The 26,571-nt window shown below is 43.0% G+C and overlaps 1 protein-coding gene across 7 annotated transcripts in view; it reads left to right on the forward strand.

The window, feature by feature from the left end:
- The first annotated feature begins 270 nt into the window (after positions 1-270).
- KTN1 (kinectin 1) overlaps positions 271-26,571 on the forward strand; it is a 55,359-nt gene continuing 29,058 nt past the window's right edge. For all 7 annotated transcript variants that reach the window (XM_026056212.1, XM_026056215.1, XM_026056214.1 and 4 more), the window contains exons 1-18: positions 271-818; positions 2,436-2,573; positions 5,096-5,263; positions 7,694-7,824; positions 10,270-10,386; positions 12,941-13,081; positions 15,121-15,227; positions 16,832-16,964; positions 18,008-18,095; positions 18,391-18,557; positions 19,204-19,272; positions 20,451-20,488; positions 21,093-21,183; positions 21,487-21,555; positions 22,293-22,330; positions 22,453-22,543; positions 25,161-25,229; positions 26,522-26,556. In XM_026056212.1, the coding sequence (XP_025911997.1) occupies positions 296-818; positions 2,436-2,573; positions 5,096-5,263; positions 7,694-7,824; positions 10,270-10,386; positions 12,941-13,081; positions 15,121-15,227; positions 16,832-16,964; positions 18,008-18,095; positions 18,391-18,557; positions 19,204-19,272; positions 20,451-20,488; positions 21,093-21,183; positions 21,487-21,555; positions 22,293-22,330; positions 22,453-22,543; positions 25,161-25,229; positions 26,522-26,556 (2,213 nt within the window). In that variant the 5' untranslated portion in view covers positions 271-295. The remainder of the gene's footprint in view (positions 819-2,435; positions 2,574-5,095; positions 5,264-7,693; positions 7,825-10,269; positions 10,387-12,940; positions 13,082-15,120; positions 15,228-16,831; positions 16,965-18,007; positions 18,096-18,390; positions 18,558-19,203; positions 19,273-20,450; positions 20,489-21,092; positions 21,184-21,486; positions 21,556-22,292; positions 22,331-22,452; positions 22,544-25,160; positions 25,230-26,521; positions 26,557-26,571) is intronic.

The following is a 26,571-nucleotide window of genomic DNA, read 5'->3' on the forward strand; positions in this document are numbered from 1 at the left end:
ACTGCCCTCCTCCAGGACTGTCAGTCTTACAAACTGCAGTTCTTTCCTATGCAGGCTAACAATTTCGAAGCAAATGATAATGGCTCCAGAAGTTGTTGCCCGATTGATATAGTTCGTAATTTTGTTAAAGCTGTTTTAARGCTTCTCTAAAGCAGTAATGTCAAAGCTTTGTTTATTGTTATAAGCGTGCGTGTGTAGGAAATCTTGAAGAAAACCTGKTCAGAAGACTAATTCTTGTTTTTTCTTTTCCCTCCTATAGATTTTTTTTTTTTAAACATAGTTAAGAAAAAGCACAATGGAGTTCTACGAGTCTACCTACTTTATCATCCTCATTCCTTCAGTGGTGATTACAGTCATCTTCCTCTTCTTCTGGCTTTTCATGAAAGAAACGTTATATGATGAAGTCCTTGCGAAACAGAAAAGGGACCAAAAGTTTCCACCTGCCAAGACTGATAAAAAGAAAACAGAGAAGAAGAAGAACAAGAAGAAAGAAGCTCAGAATGGGAACATCCATGAATCTGATTCTGAAAGTACTCCTCGGGACTTCAAACTCTCTGACGCCCTGAGTACGGATGAAGAGCACATAGTTCCTGTTCCCTTGAGCGTGGCTGAAGCATCTAGCGGTGTTAGAGAGCGGAAGAAGAAGGAGAAGAAGCATAAGGCGGTTCAAGATGATCATGTAACGAAGGAGTCGGAAGGATCCAAGTCTTCAGGCAAGAAAGTAGAACCAGTCCCTGTTACAAAACAGCCCACTCCACCAGCTGAATCAGCAGCATCTAAGAAGAAACCTGGGCAGAAGAAGCAGAAAAATGGAATGGGTATCTCCTGTTGCATAYGCTTTTTGCACAGAACGCCAAAACTGTGTTCTGCTTTTGGCAAGGCCACAGAGTGTCTCTTTCTCAGAACTGTCCTACCTGAGCTGTATGGGGCAAAGCTCACTTCTAACTTTTTTCTTTTTAAGAGCTTTTGCTTTTTCTCCTGTCTTCATCTGGCAGCACTGTTCTGTTTTTCCTCCTCCCRTGCTTGCTTTCTTCTACCAGAGACTGTTGAGGGAAAGTGGGTAGCTCTTATCTCTGCTTTGCTCTGTGGTTTGTCTACTTTGCTCTCAAGCGGTCAAAACTTTGATTACCTCAAAGAAGTCATTAAACGTTTGCTGTGTGCGTTCTGATGTCAAGCCATGAAAAAGTGGAGCTCACAAGAGAGTGGTTGCTCTGATAAGGAAAGACTTCTAGAAAACCCCGTACCAGAGTGTGCAAAATAAATTACTGTTTAAGTGCAGGCTTAATGTACAAAGAGGTGTTTGGTGACGGAGTCGGTGGAAAGAAGCACTTACGGTTGCTTCCCACCTATTACACCTTTAAAATTGAATAGAACTGATGCAGCCCCTGTAACTAGTGGATCCAGCCTAGAAGAGACGGCGAATCGTGGTTGGAGTGTCTGTTTGACTCTCTTGATCATATCCTCTGCAGAAGCGAATGTACTCTATTCACAATCAGACAAGAACAGAGATATAAGATTTTAAAAAATACAGTTTCTGAAATAAGTGAAAATCAGGATATTTACAGATTGCCCCYTTTTAGGTGCAGGCATAGCAGAGTTGCTAGAGGGAGTGAGGAAAAAGACACACATTGCTGCCTGATGTGGTGGATTTTTTTTTTTCATTAAAAAAAAAGAGAGAGAAAGACCCACCCACCGATAACAAAAAAAAGTGTCAAATCATGGTTGTGGGTGTTCTCTTAAAAATCTCTGTGGCATGGTTAAAATGTGGTCTGCAGACACTGTTCTGAGGGCAGCCACAACTAACTTTTATCCTTGGATTACAGGAGCCGATACCATAACCCTGTATTGTGTGTGGTCAGCTCTGACAAGAATATTACATAGCATACGCTCTCCAAAAAAGTCAAAAAAATCTCTGGCTAGTAACGATAACTTTTTAAAAGAACAGTTCCCTAATGTGGAACACRTATTTTCTGCTTCTCACAGTCCCAGTATTTATTGGGGGTGTGTGTAAATTGTTTAAGTGTGTTCATGGGGGCGGGGGGGGGAAATACTTCCTGCAAACGAGGAACTAATGTGTGTGACACATGCTATCCACTCTGCAGTAAAACCTGGATTGGATTTGTCAAATCTTTAGTTTCACTGCCATATGTTCTGCTTGCACATAAAATTCCTCATCTGTCAAAACATCAGCTGTAACGGCCCTTGGTCTGCTTGACTCTGCTAAACTTTTCTATTGCTTTGGGCTGTCATCTGGTATGGAAAGTGTATGTGTTTGTGTGTGTATGTTTGTACATATGTAAAATTTCATGTTCTGATTAAAATACATGAGATTTTTTTTTCCCTCTGGGAGTGGATTTCACCGATTTACAAATTCACTGACTTAAGTGATGATGAGAATATACAGCAGAGCATGTTGTCTTAATTTTCTGTTACAGATGATCAAGATGCTAAGACTGATTCTGTTCCATCTCCTGCCAAAAAGCAAGACCCGGTGCTGCTCCACCAAGAGATAAAGCAAGAAAATATATCGGGAAAGAAGAAAGTCTCAGCGAAGAAACAGAAAATTGATAAYGGTGAGAATACTGAGGGTGATTTATGAATTCAAACAAACCTCACTATTAAAGTTTTGTGCCGTCTGTACCTTACTTCCTCTTTCTGTGGAAGAAAGTCATATCAGAATAACTTTTTAATTTGAAAATACAGGAATTTCAGGTAGGAGGGGTGTCTTAATTTCTCTCTAAAAGACTAATCAACCTGAGATGCTGTTCTTCATTTTATGAAACTCTCATACCTATGAACATGGGATGACCTTGTGAACCTTTCTGAGCCTTTGGATCCACACATCCACACTTGAATCAAGGAATAATACATTGTTATGACTTAAAGCAATTTAGAGCCTGTTCGGCTTATGCTCCGAGCGAGGCATGTCTGTAACCGTAGCAGTAATCTGCTTGGAACAAGGCTGCACTTTCCTAGCCAGTTGCTTTGACCACGTTCCTCTCTTATTGTCCTTTTGTTAGCTGTCTGTTGCCCCAACATACACTGCTCATCTTTGCTGTCAGGGCCTTTGCTGTTCGTCATCCCTCGTTCTCTGCCAAGACGTTGTTTCTTGTCTCCTCTTGGCTCAGTTCGCCTCTGTGTTTCTGCCTGTCACAATGACCGCTGTTGTGCCTGTGGCATTTGGGAAGAGCATCGCCATGAAGCTCTGTGAGGCTACCTTGTTAGCTTCTCAAAACTCTTCTTTGCTGGGACAGCTATGAGGACATTGGCAGTCGCTGGACTGCTCCTAGTGTACACAGTGTCAGTCGCTGTGTTTCCTTTACGCTTGTGATAGTCAGGCCGTCGGGGCCTGGATCAGCTTTGGGCCCTGGTCAGACCAGAGTGGGGTTCCAAGTCATGTGTAAAGTTCCTGTATGCTGTAACAACTGAAAAAATCCTTGCTTCCAAATTGTTCAAGACAGAAACCTAGTAATRGGGAAACTAGTATGTAACTGTCTTTCGTGGGTGTTCTTATACTTTCCCTGGTGCATCTGTTGCTGGCCTTTGACAATGACACATTCCTGTGCCCCTTCCTGAGGGACTGTTTTGTGGACCACAGGCTTGTCTGTATGTGGATAACTCAAGTGTCCRTATAGCGTTAAAGCTATACTGTCAGTGCTGCACAGGAACAGCTCAGTTTATTTGAATGAAATCTGTCTTGCTCTAAAGCCACTTGTCTGAAATGACAGAGCAAAGACTAGCTGTAGTGGGCATCCAGAGCAGCCAAGGCAGTGCTGTGGGTGTTCCACATGTTACTGATACCACTGAAGGCTCTCAGTGTTATTACATGTGTTTTGGAAAAACTGGAGGAAGTTAAAATAGGGAGGGGAAGGTAATAAGGAGAGGAAGGAAAAAGGTGGGGATGGTAACTGGAGGAGGTGGAGGAAACTTCTGCTAGAGGAGAATTCTCTGCACTTYGGCACTTGCCATGTGACAGCAGCTATTTGCTGGCTACCTAAGAGAGTGTCTAGCAGGTGACATCAAAGGCCCATCTGGCCTATTTTACTCTTTAGAAACCACTTTTGTATTCCGGTTGCTTTTAATCTGCTCTTTTGCAGCCAGGCACTGGTGCGATATGAATGTGCATCCCTGAAACCTCGTATCCCACCCATTTCCTCCCCCTGYGTCTGTGACGTGGCGTCTTTTCTCCATCGAGTTTTTCAGACTGGGCTGAGTGGCTCAGTGGGGAGGCTCTGTGCAGAATGTCCCTTATATGCCAGGCAGTGTGGACCAGCAGCTCAGGCACCGAGCAGACAGCAACTCTGGCTTTCTCAGCTCTGTTGCTGGCCCTATCTGTCATCCCTGGTCTGGCGCTCTTCCTCTTCCCTCCCGTGCTTTTGTCTCAACCGTGCAGGCTGAAAAGCTCTTTGGGCAGGGGATGTTTCTCGCTAAGTGTTTATACAGTGCTACATGAATGGAGACCCAGGATCAGTCCGTACCCCTGGGGGGTGTCTCTGAATGTTAATGATGCCTAAAGCTGCCTCTGACAGATGAGAGATCTTCATTAAGTGCAGCTGAGTCTGCATGTGAAGTAGGCTTGACTGCTGTCTCTACCACATGTTCTGCCTAAATGCTTTAGTTCACTAGTGATGTAACCTGGGTGAGGATGCCGGGTAGCAGGATACCAGCATTTAACAGAAGAGTGGAAAGACACTTTACTGTATTTATTCTTCAGGGATGCTGGAGGTATTTCATATGCAGCCATAAGTAAACCAGTCTTGTGGATGCTACGTGCAACTTTTTCGTTAAAGTGAAATGAAAGTCAAAATGTAAAGGTTCTTCTCTGTTACTTTTTAAAATGCTAAAAGGCAGCTTTGAAAATGTAAGTTTAATTGAAGCTATTAAATTACTATGCATTAGAGACCTTTATTTAATGAACTTACCTGAAGAGCTTTAATGAATTAAGCTGTGAAGTATAATAGAAATGGAGAGTATAAATAAGTAACTATTGAGGTTAGAATGTTTTAATCCAACTCTAATGTATTATGCATCATTTTGAAATGCTGAGGTTAATTATTAAATAGCTCTAACCCATCCCATGGACTTTCTGTTACAGCTTTGGTGGATGAACCTCTTATTCAAGCAACTACTTATATTCCTTTGATGGATAATTCTGATGCCAGTGCTTTGGAAAAGAGAGAAGCAGTTGAAGTAGCAAAACAAAGTATAAATGAGGGGATCCAGAAGGGCAGCAGCAAGAAACTGAAGAATGAAACTGATAAAGGTAAYGGATGGATGACGTAACCTATCTCGGGCACAGAGTGCCTGGAAATCTGAACAGCAAAAGCATACTGTGCACGTGGGGAGGGGGTTCTCTTTCTTGTTGGCTAGGAATAAGTGATTTGGGGAAAACACTTGTGGCTGCAGGACACTGTTCTTGCTCATCTGTGCTCAGATTCACTTCTCCCTTGTCATGGACACTGTTAAAAGGGCTTTGCTCCCTCTGAATCCGTTTAATACTGACCGTAGGCTTTCGTGTCCTCACAGCAAGCAAATGGGTGATCGCAGATCACGCAGATGCACCCGGGCTAGTTTATTGTAGATAATTCAGGTATCAGTAACAGTGATAGGCTCCAAAGCAGGGGCTTTTGGCATGGGCTGTGCGAGTCTGCTGGAGAGTGGGAGTGCAGCTGGTATGCTCTAGTGCTCTTGCAGCTCTTGGCAGACCAACTGGCATATATCCCTGAATGCAGCACAGAGATACCCGAGGCCAGTTGCCTGTGGATGTGGACTCTGGCAGTCTCCAAGACTTCTGACATTCCTTTTAATGCAGTTGGAGTTGGTTGGGATATGGCAGCTTCCTTCATACTCTCATATGGAGGCCTAGAGTGACTCCTGAGAACTGTGTCTCGCTTTGAAATTTTAAATAATCCATTGACTTGCTCCAAATGTGCCAGGCTTACTGAGCTGTGAGGCGAGACCCTCAAATATGTGGAGGCTGTAGTGAGGAGACCAAGTGACTGACTGAAACAGTGATTTTTTTTTTTTTTWAATTTTTTTTCTTTTGTTCAGGCTAGAGCAGAGCATTGGCTCTCAAATGTCTGCCTGGCTGCTCACTGCACTGTTTGGAACCACTGTTCTTAGACTTGTGTTTTTTTTTTTTTTTAAACGCGCACTTGAAAGCTTCCTGGCAACACTGTGTGGTACCTAGACTGGGTTCCCACCTGCCTGAGGCCCTTCTTGTGCTTCTGATTCGGGTGGCTGCATATTACCGCCCTACGGTGTCAAAGCCTCTCACGTGCACCCGTCCCTTCTCATTTCCTTTGCAAGCTGTAACCATCTGTGGGAGCTCCTAATTCTCCTGCATCAGCTGGGATTTGCCCTCCCGATATAGAAATCTTTCCCTATTCTAGTTGTAAGCTGCTTGGGTGCAAGGGCGCAAGGTTCTCCCTGTGTTCAGGGAGCACAAAGCGCAGGTTGTTCCATGCCAAGGTCCTGTAGGCTTCCAGCTAACCAGAATCTGGTCTGTCAGGATTTTGGCATTTTCCTGGTAACTGCATCGTTGACGATGTCAGTGCAATGATGACTTGGTCTGAAGTCTGTGGCCAAGAGTCATTTGGATTTAGGACTAGGAGATGGTGCTGGAATTTCTCAATGCTTCCTTCCCCCCTGCCTCCCTGGACTCTGTTATTCAATGACATGTTCTCATGCTAGATAGTCTCTCTTAGGGGTTTAATAACACCAGCATTTTCTTGTTTTTTCCGACTGTGCTTCATTTGTTTTGCAAACTCTGGAGAGGTKTGGGTTTGATTTGTGACTTGGTTTCCGCGACACACTTAGTACATGTTGTGAGAAAGTTGGATCCTTCTCCATGATCTTCAGGATACCTTTTTTACCTGAACCAAGCATCACTTATCATGGGATTTTTTAAAAAGTTAAGTCTATTTTTGTGTGCTGGTGAGTATTTGGCAGAGGTAATGGGAGCCTCAAGAGTCTTGTGCTTCCATTTGCTTAAGTTAGGGGGCCACCTAATGACTTGCATAAGTGCAGCTGCGCTTTTATTTTTGTTTTTATTTTTTTTTTTGAACTGGRTTTTTGCTCCTCTGAGAGCAGATAGTTGAGCTGATCTGTGTTCAGCTGTTTGTCTTTTTAAACACTTAKGGAGACTGCAATTAAGATGGATCTTACTAATTTATTTTTCTACTGCTAAAATCCTTCTACGGCAATTAATTTCCAACCTTAGACTGGAGTATTTTTCCTGATTTCCATATATCATCATCTTCAATGTGTCACTTCTTAAATTCTTTACCCGGTCATTTGCATATTGCTTATGGAACCAGGCTTTCCTTTAAATTGGGAGCTCAGTTTAAATTACTGTCATAACTTGACAATTCTTTCCTAGTGTATTTTCACATTCATGCTGTTTTTTTCTAAAAAATCTGTTATGCTTTGTCTTCTTGCTAGTGACATTATAAATGTTACCAACTGTAAAAACAAAGTGGTGGGATTTCTTTTCCCCAAACTGTCAGCTGACATTGTTATCGGCTTTAAATCTAAGATATGTTGTTTTTGCTGAATGTTTATGACCTTTTGCTTCTTGGCACTTCAAACTAAAATTAAAAGTAATACATAATGATACGCTATCACATGGTATTTTGAGGCAAAATAATTCTGTTTGCATTCCAATGTAAAAATCCTCCCTTTTGTTTTGCAGAAAATGCTGAAGTAAAATTTAAAGACTTTGTAATGACCATGAAGAATATGATCCTCACCGATGATGAGGCCCGTTGTGTAGTGGAGGTTTTAAAGGAGAAGTCGACTGCGATTCAAGAGGCCTTACAAAAGGTGAATGACCGTGGGTAGCAGGGAGAGAAGAGTATTAAATAAGCAGAAATTGCAAGAGACACTGTCAAATTAGCTCTATCAATGTGTTGTTGTGACTTCTGCATTATGTCTTTGGAAGACTCTTTCCAGCTGATCTGTGCTGGTTTTGCAAACATAAAGCAGTTGTYGGATATCTGTGTACTGCCATCTGTCATCCCATGGGTTGGCTAGACAGGCTGATGGCTTTTGACTGGCTTGGAAGGAGTAGGCGTAACCACAGAGTGTAAGGTATGTAACGTAGCCTTCCCCTGTGCCAGCAGACACCAGTCAGTCAGTCTGTCTGGTGACTTCTTCAGGAGTGGTCTTGCATAAATGTGTAAATAGGACAAACTGTATTATAGGAATGGAGGAAAAAAAACTTCTGTGGCAGTGCACTCTCCCAGCTAATTCTGTGTTGTGCAAGACTTTCCCTCTTGTAAGCCTGTACAGTCTGGTCTTCTGACTTCTTTGGATATTTGTCATAGGATCACAGGGTGACTCGGGTGGGAAGGGACCTCAAGAGGTCTCTTGTCCAACCTCCTGCTCAAAATGTGGTCAGCTCTGAGGTCAGGCCAGGTTGCTCAGGGCCTTAAAAATCTTCAAGGATGGAGACTGCATGGCCTTTCTGGGCAACCTGTCTCAATGCTTGACTCTTTTTATTTTTTATTTTTTATTTTTTTTTATTCTTATTTTGCACTTAGACAGAGGAGAATGGTGACCACCAATATCTCTTACAAATACCCTCTTCTCCCTTCCATGAGTTTTTCTTATGATTGCCCCTTTGTGCTCAAAACATCCTTTTGGTCACACTTGAAATCTTGCACTTTGTGGGACCAGATATGCTACACTGGATATGGTACCAGAACAGAAATGCAGAATGAAATATATGTCGATTCAGCTAATACAACATAATAGCATATTGTGTAATAATTCAGGGACTTCAGGAGGTAATGCAGCCCAGTCTTCTGCTCAAAACAGAGTCARCACTGAATTCAGACCAAGTTGCTCTCAGGGGTTTGTTCAGCTGGGTCTTGAAAACCTGCAAGGATGGAGACTTCACAATCTCTCTGGACCCCCGTTTCAGTGCTTGTCTGAAAATCCTATAGTGCTACATTTGCAGTTTTATTGCCTGTTTTTTTCAGAACAGCAGCCTGTTTGCTTGCTGTGTGTGTATGTGTAATTAAATATCTATCTATATATCTATAAATATATGTATTTTTAAAAGGTTTGATGTTAAAACTAGACCTTTAGGGCCAAAATGGGTTCCTGGGTTTTGTATAAAACCCAATGTAAGATAACTTTCTGTAGCTGTAAATGTGACTATTGCCCTATCTGTAGCACATCTTGTGATGCTGACAGCCTGTTTTGTGTAGGTATGCAGAACACAGACTTTTTGCTGTATGCCGTTCCAGGCAATTCCTATGTAGAGTAGTAGTTTACCACTCAGACTTTGTGAAAGAAACGTTAACTGAGCAATGAAGATCAGAATTCGTTCTGTGTAGTGAGGAAGAGATTTCCTTTGCTCATGAACTAGATTTGGGTAAAATAATTTTCTTAGGATTTACTTAACCTTCTGATACGTTTTATTTCCCCTTTGCCCCAAGCATGCAGCAGAAATGATACCATTAAAGGACAACTTCCAAACGGTTGTGGAGTGGGCTTACGGGCCTGACAGCCCTCTTTGCTTCTTCTGCTATCGGACTTCGTTTAGTGAAGTCAGAGCGCAAACATTTAGAGGACTGGCCCCTTACCGCAGTTACCTGACTTGAGGACAGGTGTACAAGTGGCAGTAGCGTGGGGAACGCTTCTAGCCCTGTTCTTGTTCYGTTTCCTGTAGCATCTCTTAAACTTGTGTGTCAGTTGTCCCCAGCAGCAATGCAGTGATGTCAACTGAAGGCTCTTCTGGCGAGCGCTGTCAGCAGCRGCAGGTGGAGGGAGGGAGCAGATCCGCATTCCCCTTGTCTCTCTTGTAGCGAGGTATTTCAGGAGGTTAAGTTTGTAATCCGAGTTGGACCTGCTTTGAGCATGGGTTGGGCCAGGTGATCTTGGAGGTCCCTTCCAACCTCAGTTATTTAGTGATTCAGCATATCCATAACTTTTCCTTTTATTTCTCTTAATAGCAGTTCTCTCTTTTCCCCAGTGCCACCAAACTGACTCTCTTGGAAGGCGGAAGCACCTTAAGAGCTCATTTATTCTCTTAATTGGTTTCAGAGCACTTAAAAATGCATTTCCTGGTCTAATGAAATCGGCCCTGGAAGATCCATTAGCAGGGTTTGGTACAAATGGTGCCATGTTATGCCGTGTGGCCAAATGATTGGGGGGCAGGCGGGRCTGTGTTTCTTCTTTTCAAGTTTGCTCTGCTGCCTCTTACTGTACTATTCCAGTACTTCCAGGGAGTATGATCCTTTTAATGTACTTTTGCTGCAGGCTAGCAAGGCAGAGTCGGCTGCAGCTATACACCAGCTACAAGACAAAGAGAAAATGCTTGCTGCTATGAAGGAGGAGGYGACCGTTGCGAAGGAGCAGTGCAAGCAGCTAACCCAGGTAAATACAGRCAAGTTTATACGTAAAGAGGGGCAGGGGCAAGGGCTTTAGAACTAACAGCTGGCAAATGATGGTTCGCTGAGACCGGTATGAATTAAAAGGGGCATCTTTTAGATTGAAAGTTTAGCAAGACGCTATGTGTTTGTTTTTTATGACACTAGTGATATTTGCTGAGTTATTTCCCAGGAGTTTTTCCAGATCGTTTACTGAGGCTTTTAAGCTGAGACTATTTTTTTTCATTTTAATAGGTTACCAGAGCGTAGCATGTTTAAAAACAAACTCTTTCATGAGTATAGCATAGTTTTGTGGATGCAAATATTAAATGCCTGTTCTGCATCCCAGTTCTAATTTGGTACATATTCTAGCATTCACATGCTCGTGTGCTTCTAGGCATGATAATCAACAGTTTTCTTYTTGAAGAAAGCTGCAGAAAGCTTAGATTGCCCGCTTAGCCCCTTGCAACCCCTAGCTGCAGCCCTGGTAGCTTTGGACTTAAAGGGATGCTGATGTGTCATTGTCCAGACTAATTTATGAAACTTGACTTTTCTTTTTCTTCCTTTTTTTTTTCTTTTGGTGAAGATTTCAGAGGAAAGCAGTTTCTGTAGAAGACACGATTATGCAGTTATTGCAGTAGATGAGAAATTGTTTTTCTTATGTTTTGGGGAAATCCAGAGGCAGAGCGGCATTAGGAGCCAGGACGGTTGTGTTGCGGGACAAATGGGCTGTGGTCAGAAAGCTGGGTGGTTAGCGATGAGAGCAGATGGGGCACAGGACACTGGAATTGGGAGCCTTGAAGATGAGAAGGAAGTAGGTATTGCGTGACCTACTGGAAGGGTGCAGGTCGGTGTTATACTTGCAGGTGGAGTCAAGAGTTTTGGGGTAGTCATTACGTAGTTGAATGGAGAAGAGACTCGAAGTCATTTGGAGAGAGGGAGAAGAAAAATCTGGCTGGGGATTGTGTAACGAAAGGAGGATGTCTGCTGGTGGAGAAGCAAAGGGAGCGTTGGCAGGAGCCTGGGTGTGGGGGAAGTCGATGCAGTGGCAGTAGACTGTCTGCAGAGTCCTGCTTGCGGAGGCAAGACACGACCTGCAGAGTAGCAGGGTCGTCTTGAGGCTTTTGCAATTTGGGTTGAGGAAGGGAAGAGAGAAGGAGAAATAAGTGTTCCTGAAAGCTGGGAGAAAACAGGAAAAGCTAAGTCACTGTAGTACTAAATCATCAGGATGAAGCAAGCAAGCTTAGCTGGACTGACAAAAAGCTTTTATTTTGTAACTAATGTGTTTCTCTGAAGATATTGTTGAAAGCTATGGAGGAACCTTAGGGGAGGGGAAAATGCAGAAGTGTTTCTGGAAGGATGTTGATAACTGGAGAGGATAAATGAGAGCAAGAAGTGCCTGACCTTTGAGGTATTCAGCAAAACACAAGCAAAGTGAAAGTTAATCTTACCTGGAGCTCTGGCACTGCCTTCAGAGGTTAGGTGGGGTAGTGAGGACTGTGGTAGAACTGGTGGAAGGATTAAAAAAATGGTGTCCTAGTGCCCTTGCTCTTGTTGCAGCTGCTAAGGTGCATATATAATGATATTAACTTTGAGAAAGTTTTGTGTCAAACTATTTACCTTCTATTTTCAGAAGCAGCTTAACACTTTCGGTGTGACTTAAGTTCCTAAATGGCTCTTTGAGCATGGGCTTGGGAACTCATGTCACTTATCTCTTTCTGGAGGGAACAGCCTCCTGAAGGTAATAAGTTGTAGCTAAAAAGAGAGAATAGCTTTTATTTAAATTAAAATGTGAAAAAAGCTATAATTAACTACCAAGAGATGGAAGGTATTCAGGCTAATAATTTAGAGCACTTAAATTATCTGTCAAGGCTCCTTGTGCTGTCAGAGAGGCTGATTCCTACTGTAGGTGCTTTTGAATATCTTCTGGAGAAATCACTGGCAATATAAGGAGCCGGTGCTGTGGAGCTAGAGGCACCTGAAGCTCCGCTGGTACGAATATCTCATCCTGCGATAGGAGCTTGCTGAAAGCTGCACTTAGTTTTACTTCCTGCAGCAAATGCATTTATATTGCAGAGGAGCAGCTCTGTGCACTTCTCAAGTGTCTGGGTTGAGTTACTGGCTAATAAATGATTCATCCAAATAAAAATGTGTATTTTCATTTGAAAACTCTAGTATGGTGTCATACTAGTGGGATTCAAAGTTTCTCTCAGTTTGGCTATTGGCTGGGTACTACAAAACTATTCTTGACCTTGGCTTTACAACCCCCTATGAAATGATATTTGCTCTAAAATGCTCTGTAGTCTTGTCACAGTCCTTTACCTGAGTTCTTCCATTTTGCTAAATTTGGGAGGAAGAATCTAAAATCTTCCTTGTGCAATATCTGTGGCTTTAATTGTTAGGAGTTGCTGTAATTTGGCCAAACCCGATAAAAATGAGACAATAAAAAATTGCTGTTTGATTTGGCAAATCCAATTTTTAGTAATCCTAAAGCAATGTGACCGTTAGACTGTAAAAGGGAGCAGCAGATGACTTTTCTGTTTTTCATTTGATTTCCCAAGGAGCTGGTTGCAGAAAAAGAGAGAAACAGCTTGCTTACAGCGAAAATGAGAGACCGTATCAACACGCTAGAAAAGGAGCACGGCACTTTTCAGAGTAAAATACATGTTAGCTACCAAGAATCTCAGCAGATGAAGATAAAGGTAAAACACTTTACCAAAACCTATTTGAGCTGAAGTTTGTGAGCAAGCAGATCAATGTTGGGCAACATCTGCTTTAGCAAAGGGAGCAGCATTTATTTTTTGCTTCTGTAGTAAATGGCTTTTACCCCAAACCTTGAGGTAGGCAGTGCGTTTGACACGTCTGCATGAAAATAGGAAAAACTATGGCAATTTCCTAGCTTAAAGGAAAGGCAAGGTCTTTTCACAGGGGACTGTTTCTGAGTCTGTGAAAGACCAATGTTAGGCAGCCTGCCTCTGATCTAGTTACTTCCTCTTCATGATCTTCTGCTGAAATGTTATGCAATTAAAGTGTAAAATCTAATTGAAATACTCAACTTCAGAAAGACATTAGTGCTAATGATTATTTACCAGCAGCTAAATCTCATTTAAAATTATAGTACAAAGTGATTAGGCAATATAGTTATCTTACAATACAAGAAAGATCATTGAATGGAGAAGTACTTTGGAAATATTTGAAGGGCAGACACTTGAGGCTTTTTAGACCCTTGTTGTTCTCTCTAAGTCGCATTATATTGGAGTGACCTCAGGAGAGTTTTAGCTTAATCAGATTAAAAAGTTTAACTTCTAGTTTTCTGCCAAAAATGGCTTCTCTTATAGCAACTGAGCGGTGCTTAGATTTGATGTTCTAATCTCTCTTTTCCCAGATAGATATCACGGCATCAAACCTAGCATGTGAACTTTCAAGCTGTATCTTGCATTATGTCTTGGCACTTCGGCGAGGACCATTTCTGTGGGTTTGGAGCAGAACTACACTCTCCAGAGCAGAGACCGCCCTATTTGAACCTGTGCAGGGACTGCATAAGGAAGGGGTCCTGCAGCTGGCTGGGGAGGTTGAAGCAGATTTGGGCAGGAATGGGTGACTTTTGTGAGGAACTGCTGCTCTGGTTCTGCTCCCCCTGCTGATGTGCTATAGCATTGCAAACGGGCTGAAACCCTAACTCAAACTTCCAGTTACCTGGGGCTTGTGTCCCCTTTTCTCTCRGGACTTTTATATCTGTGTGGAATTTTTAAAAAACCAAAACATAAAAAACCACCCAAACAACAGCTTGGTACATATGTTGGTGCTGAACTGCACGTGGTTGCCCTAGAAGCTAGTGCTATCTTCTGCTGTGGTTATCAGGCAAGCATTTRTTTGGACTTTTTTTGTGTATACAAAATTCTCATGGAGTCAATCATTTGAAACTAGGTCTTCGAAATGGTGTCAGCTGTATTCACAAATTGCTGCTGGTGGAGAAAGAAAGAAATACTGTAAGCTGCATGTGCTTCTGGACTGTTCAGAGCAGGCGGCTGGACTGTAAGAGCCAGCTACGCTGTCACCTGGATGTGCAGTGTCCTGTTTTTCCTTCGAATCCAGTCTGCTGATCTTGTTTGCACTTCTGAAGCAGCCCTGGGCTGCCAGGGCTTCTCTCTGAGCTTCCAACTGGGTCCAAAGTGCAACAGCAACGTGTTATCATTTAAACAAAGGATCTAGTTCATAGTCTTAACTGCAGCCTATTAGATGAGGACTAAACTTTGGCAGTTCTCAGCCTGTAACCTGTGTTTTGCTAGTAGTTTTAAACTTTTCTGCTTTGTTTGAAGGCTTTTAAAATTTCTAATGGTAACTCCTGGTGGACTTATTTTAGTTTCCGTTGAAAAAGTAGTATATTGATATCCAGTTATTGGTACCTACCTAAAATTATACAGTTGAGAGTAATCAGTATCTTAAGTAATACTTGTGTACCATTTAAAAAAACCTTTTGCCTTCATACACAGGTAGATACACTGGTACAAAAGGAAACCAGTGCTTTGATTCAAGCAAGAGGGTCTGAGTTATGCACTTTAATTGGGAATTGGGTGTGTGAGGAAGGAGGTGAAGCTGTCCCCCTCCCAAAAAATCCAGATCAGTTTTCCTTATTTAAACTATTGTGTTATCATCAGTTATTGGGACTTCTACTTTTTGCTAGTTTAATCCTTTTGGGATTTTCTTTCTTTCTTTTTTTTTTTTTTTTTTCTTCCATCAGTTCCAGCAACTCCGTGAGCAGATGGAGGCTGAAATAAGCCACCTGAAGCAGGAAAATGGTATCCTGAGAGATGCTGTCAGTACTTCTACCAATCAAATGGAAAGCAAGTATGTTAGCAGCTAATTGGAACTGTGTGTGTGTGCGCTAAACTTTCCCTGAAGAGTTGTTCTGGCTTCTGTTCCTTCTGTTTCCATCTCCTTTGGCTGTCTCTGAGTTTGTGGTTGCGCTAGGAGTGCAGCTATCTGGGGCTCAGGAGGTCTGTGTTTGCATTTGCATTGAGCCAAGGCTTTCAAAACTGATCAGTGTCTCTTATCAAACTGAAAGCTGGTTTTGGTCCATCCACCCCCGAGAGCAGGTGCTGCATATGTCACAAAGTGTAGAAGTGCTCAGCCAAAGTTGGTGTTTTTTCACAGGCTGTGTCCCCTTTCTCATGTGGCTTCAGGAGGGGTGCAGGTGCTGGCCTCTTGGGAGGCCAACAGCTCTAAACTTATAAATCAGCGCTGCAAAAAATGTCAACAGCCTGCAGTTAATGGTACCGCTGGGGCGGCGCTTGGATTTATCTGGTGGCTTTGCAAATGTTCAGAGGAACAAAAAGGCATCTCAGTGTTTCATCTCTTGCAAGTCCCTGAGCCAAGGAAGAGGACTGTGTGTTGTGGTAACGGCCGAGGGCCCCAGTAAGGTGTGTAGTCAGACAGGTGTGTTGCTGCCAGTGGGTTTCTGTCTACAGAAAGCAAAAATCTAACTGTATGCTCTTGGATGCTAGGCAGCTTTGTTACTGTTGGACACTAGAGTGTCAAAAATTCCTTCAGGACTTGGAAGGGGCACCAGTATCTTCCTCTTCTGGCTATGCTGTTCATGAAAAGATGCTGCTTCTCCATGGACCTTTCTGCTAACAGCTCCTGAACTGGCCAGTGCAACCCAGCGGAGGTGCATTCTGCTACCTGCGTGTCTCCTGCGGGAACAYGCTGACATAACAAGCGGTACAAGAGGGTACTGATACCTTGGTTTCAAAGACTTCCTTGTTTGTAGGAATGGAATGCCCTGATGTTAAACAGTTATCTTGAAAAAAATCCTTAATTCACGCAAATTTAAGATAACAATTAAACTATTTTGTGTGTGTGTGCAGTCGTGTTTTTTCTGTTTTTGTTTTTTTTTAAACACAGAGCCTTCCAATATTCCTATACAAATGTGTCTTCTCTCCCTAAGTGGTAGAGTGCGTCATATACCTCTAGGTTAATAGGTGAGTCAAGTCCAGGTGGTAACATGGAGTCCAGAGAGACACATGCAGTTAGTAGTCCAGGAGGAACTGAGTCTTGAGTAAACGATGGATCGATAATCCTTAATGGGAAGAAGAATGGAATGTGAACTTCAATGTGAAACCTTTCCATGTGCTGAACCTCTTTATTTTTATGTGAAACTTGTCCAGGATATGCCCATTAACTTACAAACATTTAAATAGAAACACAGGCCAGCAATAAGCCACGGGCATCGGTTCCGACTCGGTGGACTGTAGCTGCTGTGCGGTGGTGATGGCCAGAGCACCTGGCCCTCATCCCTTTCCTAGGACAAGACAGTGTGAATAAAACCCAGTATGGACCTCTGGCTGCAAATTTAGGACTTGGTGTTGCTTTTGAGTAGCTATTATTATTGCCTGTTCTTCTTGTTATACTTAAGCAATCATAGCTGAAGCCCTGAAAACTTTTATTTTTAGGCAGTCGGCTGAGCTGAACAAACTGCGCCAGGATTATGCGAGGCTGATGAACGAGCTGGGAGAAAAGACCAGCAAACTGCAGCAAGAGGAACTCCAAAAGAAGAATGCGGAGCAGGCAGTTGCTCAGCTAAAGGTGACTTCTGTTTCCTCTGCCGCTTGAGTTGCTCTTGAGGCTTTATCTGAGCCAAGTTCTGCGTCGGGCAGAACTGGGTGTGAGACATGTGAGAATCCCTTTAGCTGTTTCTCTGGCCACTAAATCTGTTTCTTCTCTTTGCGCCAGTACCTATTTTCAGGTATTTGCTGATCCAGTCTATGGGCTTATTTAATGTCTGATTCAATACTTCATGTTTTCAGTAACTACAAATGCCCTATGAGGTAAAATTTATTGTTCCAGGAAAATACCTTTTCAAAAGCTTGACCAATGATTTGAACTTTGTTTTCTGTAAGCATGCAATTCCAGCTAGATTTGATATTTTACAGTAATTTACCCAGATGGTGTTGTCCTTGTGTGACTCCTTCTTCAAAATACATGTTCTTGCTTCAGTGTACACTTGAATTAAAGAAAAAACGTACGTTTTTTAAGAGTTAAAATTTAAAGTGGCTTCTGGATGCATCTCTTTCTTTCTCTGAAAGAAAAGGTCTCCTGTATTAAAATACATTTCAAAAGAAAAACTCCATTTTCAGGTGAGAATGCCAATCCAGAGCTCATTACTTTTTTTTTTCTTTTCTTTTTTTCCCCTCCTTGTTTGTAACTAAATCCTGGTTTCCAGCAGTTCTCCCTGCCCCCAGCTATTGCAGATGAAGAGTTGCTATCTAGGGCTGAGACACATTTTAATAAATGCAGATTTATGTGATACATGGCTAGTCTGGCTTCTAGTGTTAATTTTGAACTTGCAGGGCAAAAAAAGCTATATTTTCATATTACAGAAACTATCCTGCTAAAAGCCTGTGAAGAATCCTATTCACAATTTGCCTTCCAAATTAATAGGCTAAACTGCTGTGGGAGGAGGATTATAGGGCATTCGGTGTCTCTGATGTGCCCTAATGGAAACGAGGAACAATTTTGCTTCGTTGCCATATGTTTTGGGAATAGCATTGAAGAGATGCACTCTGTTAAATGTTTCAAAAATAAGTTAAAGGTTTGACTTCTTTCCATGAACTGTCTTCAATATGAAGGTTCAGCAGCAGGAAGCAGAGAGAAGATGGGAAGAAATCCAGGCTTATCTCAGGAAAAGAACAGCAGAACAGGAGGCAGCACAACAAGGCATGTATGATATGTGAAATTCTCTAATAACTCAACTGCAGTGATTTGGCTGTTCCCTTTTGTAAAAAATGTGTTATTGAGTAAGTGGTTTCAAGCTCAGGTGAAGTCGGTACYGCTTCAGCACCCTGAGGAAACAGTGTGGTGTTATATAAATTATTTTGAATGCTGATATGAGAGCTGAGCCTCAGCTTGCTAGAACGAGGCTTCTAATCAGCTTCCCTCTTTACAGTAAAAGTTATTCCCCCAAAGTTCAAATACTTACTTCTGAATTAAAATCCTCATGTTTCTGCTACAGATGTGCAGAATAAGCTTGTGGCCAAAGACAATGAAATCCAGAGCTTGCACAGTAAACTTACTGATACAATGGTGTCAAAACAGCAGCTGGAGCAGAGGATATTGCAGTTAATGGAGGCTGAGCAAAAGAGAGCGACTGCAGAGGACTCTATGCAAATGCAGGTGCAGGTATTGCTCAAGTGTCTTAAGTTTTGGGTTTTTTTTTCCTCCCTCCCCTTTCTGCCTATGGAAACCCAATAATATCTTGAAATGCTACTCTTAACAAAGCTTTGCAGCTGAAGAAGGAGCAAGAAAACTGCGTGCCAGTCTATCATCTGGCAACTAATGAAATGAGATACTGTGCAGTGCTGCGAGGAGGTCTGGAGCCATCTCAGACCCTTGAAACACTCTAGGCAAGTCAGGAAAATGTGCCGAGCCGGGCGATTACCCAAGCTGTGAAACGATGCGTTAGTCTGGGGAGCGCCCTGGAAGAGCCGGCATGCCCCTTTTGGTATTTGTGGAAGTGCTTTTGGAGTGATCTCTCTCCTTCTGGCATCAAGTGGTTGCAGGCAGTGCTGCCATAGCTCATGAGGGCTTCAGGGAAACCTGAAGTTCCCTGAGGACYGGGAACGTTTGCTTTCGATACAGAGCGTGTTGTTACACTTCCATTCATATTGGGTTGTCTTAGTGGGGAGAAAAGCAATGTCTTCAAAAAATACCTGATATGCAAGTGCTAAGCTGTCCTTATTAACTTAATCACAGCTAAGAGCTCGTACTAGCAAACGTTGACCAGCTGCARATTTCAGCCTGCTTTTCTTTGTGCTCTTTTTACAAGGAGCTGATAGAGCAGAACGATGCTTTGAATGCTCAGCTTCAGAAGTTTCATTCGCAAATGGCAGCCCAGGTACGGCATGTTCTAAGACTTTACCCTTTCTTTTGTAGTCTTGAATAGTGAACTTCTTTTAAAAGGCTTTTTTTAACTCGATATGAGATGTGTAATATTGAAAGTGAAGATTTGCTAGCATCTTTTCTAGTGTTTCTCAACCTGCTTTAAAACCTAAATTTCTATTATTTTTTKGGGGGGAGGGGGGACAGACGAACGAACGAATCCACCTATGTTTTCCTGTGGTGTTAACTCATTTTTCATTTATAACCAAAGGGTAGAATACAGCATCTTAAATGTTTATTGCCCATCACTTGCACGTGTGGGTATTCTGTCTCATGTGGTTCTTTGGACTTTTTGTAGTCCTCCTATGAACCCCCCAATAATGCCTTTCTCTTACATGTCAGGGTTGAGAAACACTGTCTCATGGTAGCTGCTTATAAAGCTGTTTGTTCATTCTGGTGCTGACTACAGTGAAAAGTAAAAATTCTGCACAATGCCTCTTTCAGTTCTTCTTTTAATCTCTGAAACGCTTGTTTTACTAAATTTCCTTGAGAAACGATTTCTGTTGTAAATACTATGCATAAAGTTTCAGAATGCTTCTTGGCTTCTGAGTATCTGAAGTTGCTTCTGTGTAGAGCTAAATGTCAGGAACCGGCTCAGAAAAGCTGCAACTTCCGTGGGCACAAGTGGAGACAATTCAAGAACTCCCTATTCATATGCAGTTGGGTGCTGAATTCTTTTAATCATGGACGTGCTTGATGTACTTTAGTCTGGCGCTGAATTTATTCCAACTAGTAAAAATTTTTCTTTTGGCTTTGTTTGAAGAGCTTGGTGCTTTAACCCTTTGGGTGAGGAGAATAGTGAGGGAAGAGACACTTTGGATTTACGGTATCTTCATGAAGATAGGACACTAGTGCTGGTGAACCCGGTTGCTTGTTCAAATCTGGTGGAAAGCAAATGGCAAATAAGATGGTTCATCTTTCTCTTCATGTTGATTTAGCCTGAAGGGGAAGGGGCATCAGAATGTGCTTGTATTCTTTCAATGTTCCTTAGCCAGGAAATACTTAGAATTTGCTTGTGACAGTTTAAAATAGCATTTGTAAGATTTGTCTAAAGTTATTCCTGGCTCACTGTAGAAGAGGATTCTTTGACTTGCTTTACTTTCAGCAATTTATTTATTTTTTTTCCTCCTGCAGACCTCAGCCTCAGTCCTGGCAGAAGAACTACACAAAGTGTGAGCATTCGTTTCCCCTTGTATTTGGGAAGGTGTTACTGGCTTTCGGTGCATACCACCTTTCCCCARTGCCTCTGTGGTGCGTACGGGAGGGACTTGCGAAGGAAATGCCATTGCCCTGGCTTTTAACTCTCCATTATGAGATCCTTGTAGGAGCTGCGAAACCGCTTCCTGCGGATTTCCCTTCCTTGCCTGGCCTCGGGTCTGGAGTCCGTTGTGTGCAGCCCTACTTGCACAGAAAGCCTTGTCTCCTCTCTTGTTCACCCCTGTGTATATGCAGGGATCAGTGCAGCGTGCAGGAATGTGCCTGACCATGAGAATGTTAGTATTTTGGGCTGTATCACTGTGCCAGGAGACGTCTCCCTTTGGGAGATGGGGTAGTTGTGTTTCAGAGCTAGAGAACATCCCATACATTCTTGGCAAGCAAAGAGCATTTAAAATGGATGGGAAGTCTTTTGGACCCAAAGAGCACTGTCAGTAGGAGTGCAATTAGTGAGCTGGGTTTGAGGGCTGGTGTGTATTTCATGTTTAGCCTGGTGCTTCACATATAAATTTCATCCAAGACCTTTTAGTGTTGATAGTCATCTCTTTTTCATTTGTACAGGATTGCCGAAAAGGACAAACAGATAAAGCAGATGGAGGACTCCTTAAGCAATGAACATGCCAGTTTAACCAGCAAGGAGGAGGAGCTCAAGGTATAATCAAAGCCAGCTGATACAGGGACAGGCACATCAGATGGCCTTGTAAAATGAATCCTGAAAGGCTGCTGTCTTTGCATCCGGAACCAGCCCCTTTGGCTATAAGTGTGTTGACTTGGCCCTTCTAGGGAAGACCCGTGCTTGATGCTGGAAAGCTGGTGATAAGAAAGCTTGAGGCTTTTCCTTGCTGTTAATGCTAGACCCTTGCAAAGGGTGACCTGAAATACTTCACGCTGAAGAATGCACTTACCTGAAATACTGACTCTGCAAAATGCAAGTGTTTCTTTCTTCTTCCTTCAGGTCTTACAGAATATGAACTTATCCCTGAAATCAGAAGTACAGAAGTTACAGGCTCTGACAAATGAACAGGTAAAAAGTTTGTATTTGATTCATTAAAGATTTTGTTGCACTCTCTTCCCCCCCACCTCCCCTTGTCATAAACACAAGGGCAGGTCCGTTGGTTTCAGTCTGCTGTGCTTAAGCCCATTAAAGGTGTGAGGTTGCAGAACCAGGCTAATATGTGATTCCACAGAGCTTACAGCTGGCCTGAGGCCTATTTCTTACCTTCCCCACCAGCTAAATCTGTTTCTTACTGGCTAGCCAAGTTACTGAAGCAAATTGCTTGTTAGTGGGCCTTTTTTGGTGCAGATTCATTTAGATTTGCAGGCATGCAAAGTGCAGAACACTTCACAGGAGCAAACACAACTGTGACTGAATATGCAGTCCTGGCAGTTGCATACAGGGGTCATAGCCATCCCTCAGAAAAACCCCTCTGACATGGACATATTTTTATAACAAAGCAAAATGCAGTTCCTCTGTTACAGCTCTATGGCCTGCATGTTACAGAAATGGAAATGCTGTATTTAGAGAAATTCGTGGTTGTCAGATGCATCTCTGCAAGCCCCCTCCCTGCTTCTTAGTTGCTTGGCTGGTATATACTGGTGTGTTAAAATTGTGTAAAGACAAGCTTACCCCTTTCACTCTTGCTGGTGACTCACGTGCTGAGAGACCAAATGACTTGTTCTAGCTTTTTAATATTGTGGAATGAAAGGTTGATCGAATCACGTGATGTATCCTAAGTTTATGTTAATCCTCTTTATATCTAGGCTGCTGCTGCACATGAGCTAGAAAGGATGCAGAAAAGGTAAATAAATAGCTTTGGCATTTCATAAACGGCTTCTGTCAGTCTGCTAATGTTCTTCTGCCTTGATGCTTTTTGTAAAGCTTGGAGGAGAATGTGTGTTTAACTGTTCTGCTCTGTCTCAGCATTCACATGAAAGATGACAAAATAAGAACTCTCGAAGAGCAGCTTCGAGAAGAACTTGCTCAGATTTCAAACACAAAAGAAGAATTTAAGGTAAGATACGGAATGGCTATCCTCATGCTTATTTACAGTAAGCTTTGTAGGCTTCTGAGGTTGTGGAACAGTTCATACAGTTGAACGGTGATTTGTAAAATAGAACTGGCTTTCAAATGTTAGGTTATATTTCAGTATTTTGTTTACAAGGCAAGAGCAATGTGGGATGTCACAGGAGTACGAACAGACTGTGCAGCTGAATGTGATAACACAAGTCAAATGTAGTGTCTACAGCTGTGAAGACTGAGGTCTCTGAAATCTGGAAGAGGAGGTGGTTCAGTAAAAGCTATTGTAGTTTTTCTGCGTTCCTCCTTGTAATGTAACTTCCAAGGCCTTGATATGAGCTGCTGTTGCTTGGCTTATCATGCTGTCAGGTCTCAGACTCTTTATTTTAGTTTGTCGGAATAGGTGTAGAAATGCTTATTTTTCTCCTGCTGTCTTCCAAATTGTTGCTCGTAAGGCAGCAGCTAAATTGCTGAAGCTTTTAGTTCTGACACTTGGGTTCTGCGCGACAGAGCTGGTACTTGTTTCTAAATGGCACGCTCAGAGCGGCACAACCCTTCCTTTCACTCTGCCACCCGAGGCTTTAACAGTTAGAAATGGAGACCTACTTCCTGAGAAAGGTGTTGCCTCTGTCTTGACTCCTTTAAAGCCCATGTCGGGTAGCGCTGCTTTTGTGATGTTTCTGATGAAAGGTTACCACGTCTGAACCCCCTAGTGTCAAGCTGGTAGGTTTGCTAGTGAGGAACTGCCCAGGTAGATGGTAGGTAGCTGCTAGGGCAGAGGCAACATGGCTTTTGTAGAGGAAATCGTGCCTCATGAGTTTCCTGGAGCTCTTTGAAGGTGTTAGCAAGCAGATGAGAAACTTGGCTCACGTGTTGTAGTTGCACTTTCAGGAAGATTTTATGAGGGTCCCTTGCAAGGCCCTTTAGTTTCCTCTAAGCTGTCATAGAAAATGAGAAGGAAGATCRATTCCTCAGTTAACTGCTGGTTAAAGAATAGGAAGTAACGTAGGACTTTCAATGGTCGGTTTTCACAAAGAAGCTATCAGCTGAACCGTCAGTGAGGCATGTGCAGGGTAACGTGCATAAATGATCTGGAAAGGGGAGTGGGAAAAGGTGCCAGGTTTATTGGTGGCACACTTCRGTACCYGGAATAAGCTAGCAACTGAAGAATYGCAGGGTTTTCAAGGTGGAGTGTGTTAAACTGGCAGGTGAAGAGTTGAAAAATGAATATGAGGAGGAATAATCTGAACTTCCTTAGGGTGGTGGTCCCTGTAGTAGCTGTTACCTGGGAAAAAGACCTCGGAGCTATTGTGGATGGTGAAATGCTGAAATCAACTCAGTGCTCAGTAATGACCAAAAATCAGCTGGAGGCAGTGCTACGAGTTCGTAGGAAGTGARTAGGGAACCGAACACAGATCATCATCGTAGCGATGCTGTGGAAATTCAGTGTGTACTCGCAGCTTGAATATTGCGAGCGCTTCTAGTCTCTTCCTCCTCCTGTCTCTGAACCCAAACATAAGCCAGTCTAGCTCTGTGCTGAATGCTTCCACCTGAGCAAGCGTTTCTTTCTTTCCACACATATGAAAGGGAAAAAAACGATTCAAAACGGATCGATTCCTTTAATCCTCTCCCTTGCTATCCCATCCTGCTTGTGTTGTCAGGCACTGGGGCTGCAGCATAGATCATATGTTCWGCTTCTTACTTTCATAAACCATCTAGCAGTTCTTCAAAAAGATTTTGTAAAGTAAAAAGCAATGATAGAAGAGGTTTTAAAATACATGTGAGGAACCTAATTTGCCAGAAAGGCAACATGAGGAATTTCCCCAATTCCTCCCCTCTCCAAAATGAGGATGTGATCAAGTGTGTCTAAAGGGTTCTAAAAGTTTTGAAGCTAACAATTGCCAATCCAACCTCTCTGTTCAGAGCGTCCCCTTTCTCGAGAGAGGGTTTTACCCCAAGGTAAATTCATCCTTCGCAAGCAGCTCCTCCAGAGTCGGCAGGAATGTTCCTGGTCTGAGCGCTGAGCTGATAATATTAGATGGCATGTCCTCTTCAGGTATTTTGTGTAGTGGAGGTCGCTTTTCCCACTGGCACCCTAGCACCTTCTGCAGTCGTACCTGGTGCCGTGGAGYGGTGGTAGTTGTATGTCAACTGGGTTAACAGCAAAAGCAGTGCTGTGTTCACTGGAAGCCCCCTTTCCAAGGAGCAGCGATTACCTACCTAACCTGTTAAGGCAGCTGAAAAGGAGTAGAGAGGTGATGCGAGAACGTTTGCTTCACCAGACGGGTGTTCTGTAAAAGGCAACTATCAAATCTTGAAATGATGGTGATGGTGCTTTAGGAGGAAAATGCAGTTTCACTTGCATCTTCCCCTTGGTACTGTCTGATCCTCTGCCAGGGCATGAAGATGGTAACAGTTGAATTTCACATGGCAACATAAGGACAAGAATATTAATACTGAAAAGAAAAAAAGAAGGAGAAAGGACTCACGTCCTGCAGCTTCTGTTCCCTGTAACAATTTCTCTGCTGTTTAATTACCTAGTTGCCATTATGGAAAATGCTGTAATTGGGGTGTACAGTTCTGAACTGATATTATGTTTAAATCTCTTCCAGGTTCTCAAGGATCAAAACAGAACTCTGCAAGCTGAAGTTCAGAAGCTGCAGTCTCTCCTGTCTGAGCAGGTACAGCCACTGGTTGCTGAGGTCCTACACAGTATTTTATGGTGGTGTGTGGGTTCCCCCCCCCCCCTTTTTTTTTGTAAGTATTTTTTCTTAAGCTGGCCCTAGGGTGAGCTGCTTGAAAAGCTGGTGTGCAGAACTCATTGCGTTTTAGGACAGTTTCTCTTCCATGGAAGAGGGAAGGTCTGAGTCGGGTAGTCGTGGCTGCCTTCTAGACCTGGCCAGGACTGTTCAAACAAAACGTGAAATTTTTTCCCCCCCAAGGACGAATGCTGGGTTATTAAGAGCAAGAACTTCTTTCTGGAACCTCTCCCAGTTTTAATGGCAACATTTTTGAATAAAAGACTCCATGAACAACTTACTCTCCCAGTGGAGAGGGCTCTTAGTGAGGTGTGGGGAGACCAGAGTAAGAGCTTTATTTTGCTGGTTTTCATCCGTCCCAGGATGAGTTCTTAAACCCAGTAGGTAGGTAATAATGATGGGAGCCTGAGAACAGACCTGTGAAATGGGCAGACTATTTACAATGTGCTTTTTTCCCTCTTCCATGTTTTACCCTGTGGCACACTTGCTGCAGCAGGTCTGAGCGGTGCCCACCCAGGATGTTACAGGTTCACAGCTGTGCTGTGCTGTTCTGCCCCATCTCCCTTGCAAGTGTTGCCTGGGACAACTTTGAACACCCCTGACTTCATGCTACTGTGGAGTGAGAAAACTTCCTGGAACACTGCGGCGGGGAGGGGGAAGACTTGCAGGACAAGGAAAATTTGTTTTGTTTTCAGTCTTGTGCTGCTACCTGCCAGTGAGCAGCTCCCTGTCTGGAGCGGCTCCCTTTCTTCTGGTGGATAACCAGATTTGCAACCTTATTCCCCTGGGCCTGGTGTGTTTGGCATCCTGTCTGAAACAGTAAATGCTCAAAGGAGGCAGACTTTTTCAGTTCTTGAGCTGGCTGCTAGGGATTCGGTGCTGCACGGTGCTTGGCATTCTTACCGCTGCCAAGGAGCTGTGGGATCCTATGTCCCACAGCAACTCCTGTAGTCCATCAGTGCAAAATCGTAAAGGCATTTGGGCTGGGTCTGTACCTCCCCTGAGGAATTTGCGTTTTTCCAAGATCCGTATTAGAGACACGCATATGAGAACATTTTCTCCCTAATCTGTTTTCCCTTCTGGATTAGTGTAGTTAAGTAACTAAGCTTCTGGGGAAGATGATGCTATCTGGTCCTTCCTGTCGCTAAAATCCCAAACCAGCATTGATTCAATTAATGATCAACTTACATATGCATCTTTTTTTTTTTAAATAGGCAAACAAAGACGTGTTAGAGCAGATGGAAAGAAGGTAAGAAACTTTTTT

The sequence above is a fragment of the Apteryx rowi genome, unplaced genomic scaffold (assembly GCF_003343035.1).
Source record: "Apteryx rowi isolate R43461 unplaced genomic scaffold, aptRow1 scaffold_13, whole genome shotgun sequence".
Lineage (NCBI taxonomy): Eukaryota > Metazoa > Chordata > Aves > Apterygiformes > Apterygidae > Apteryx > Apteryx rowi.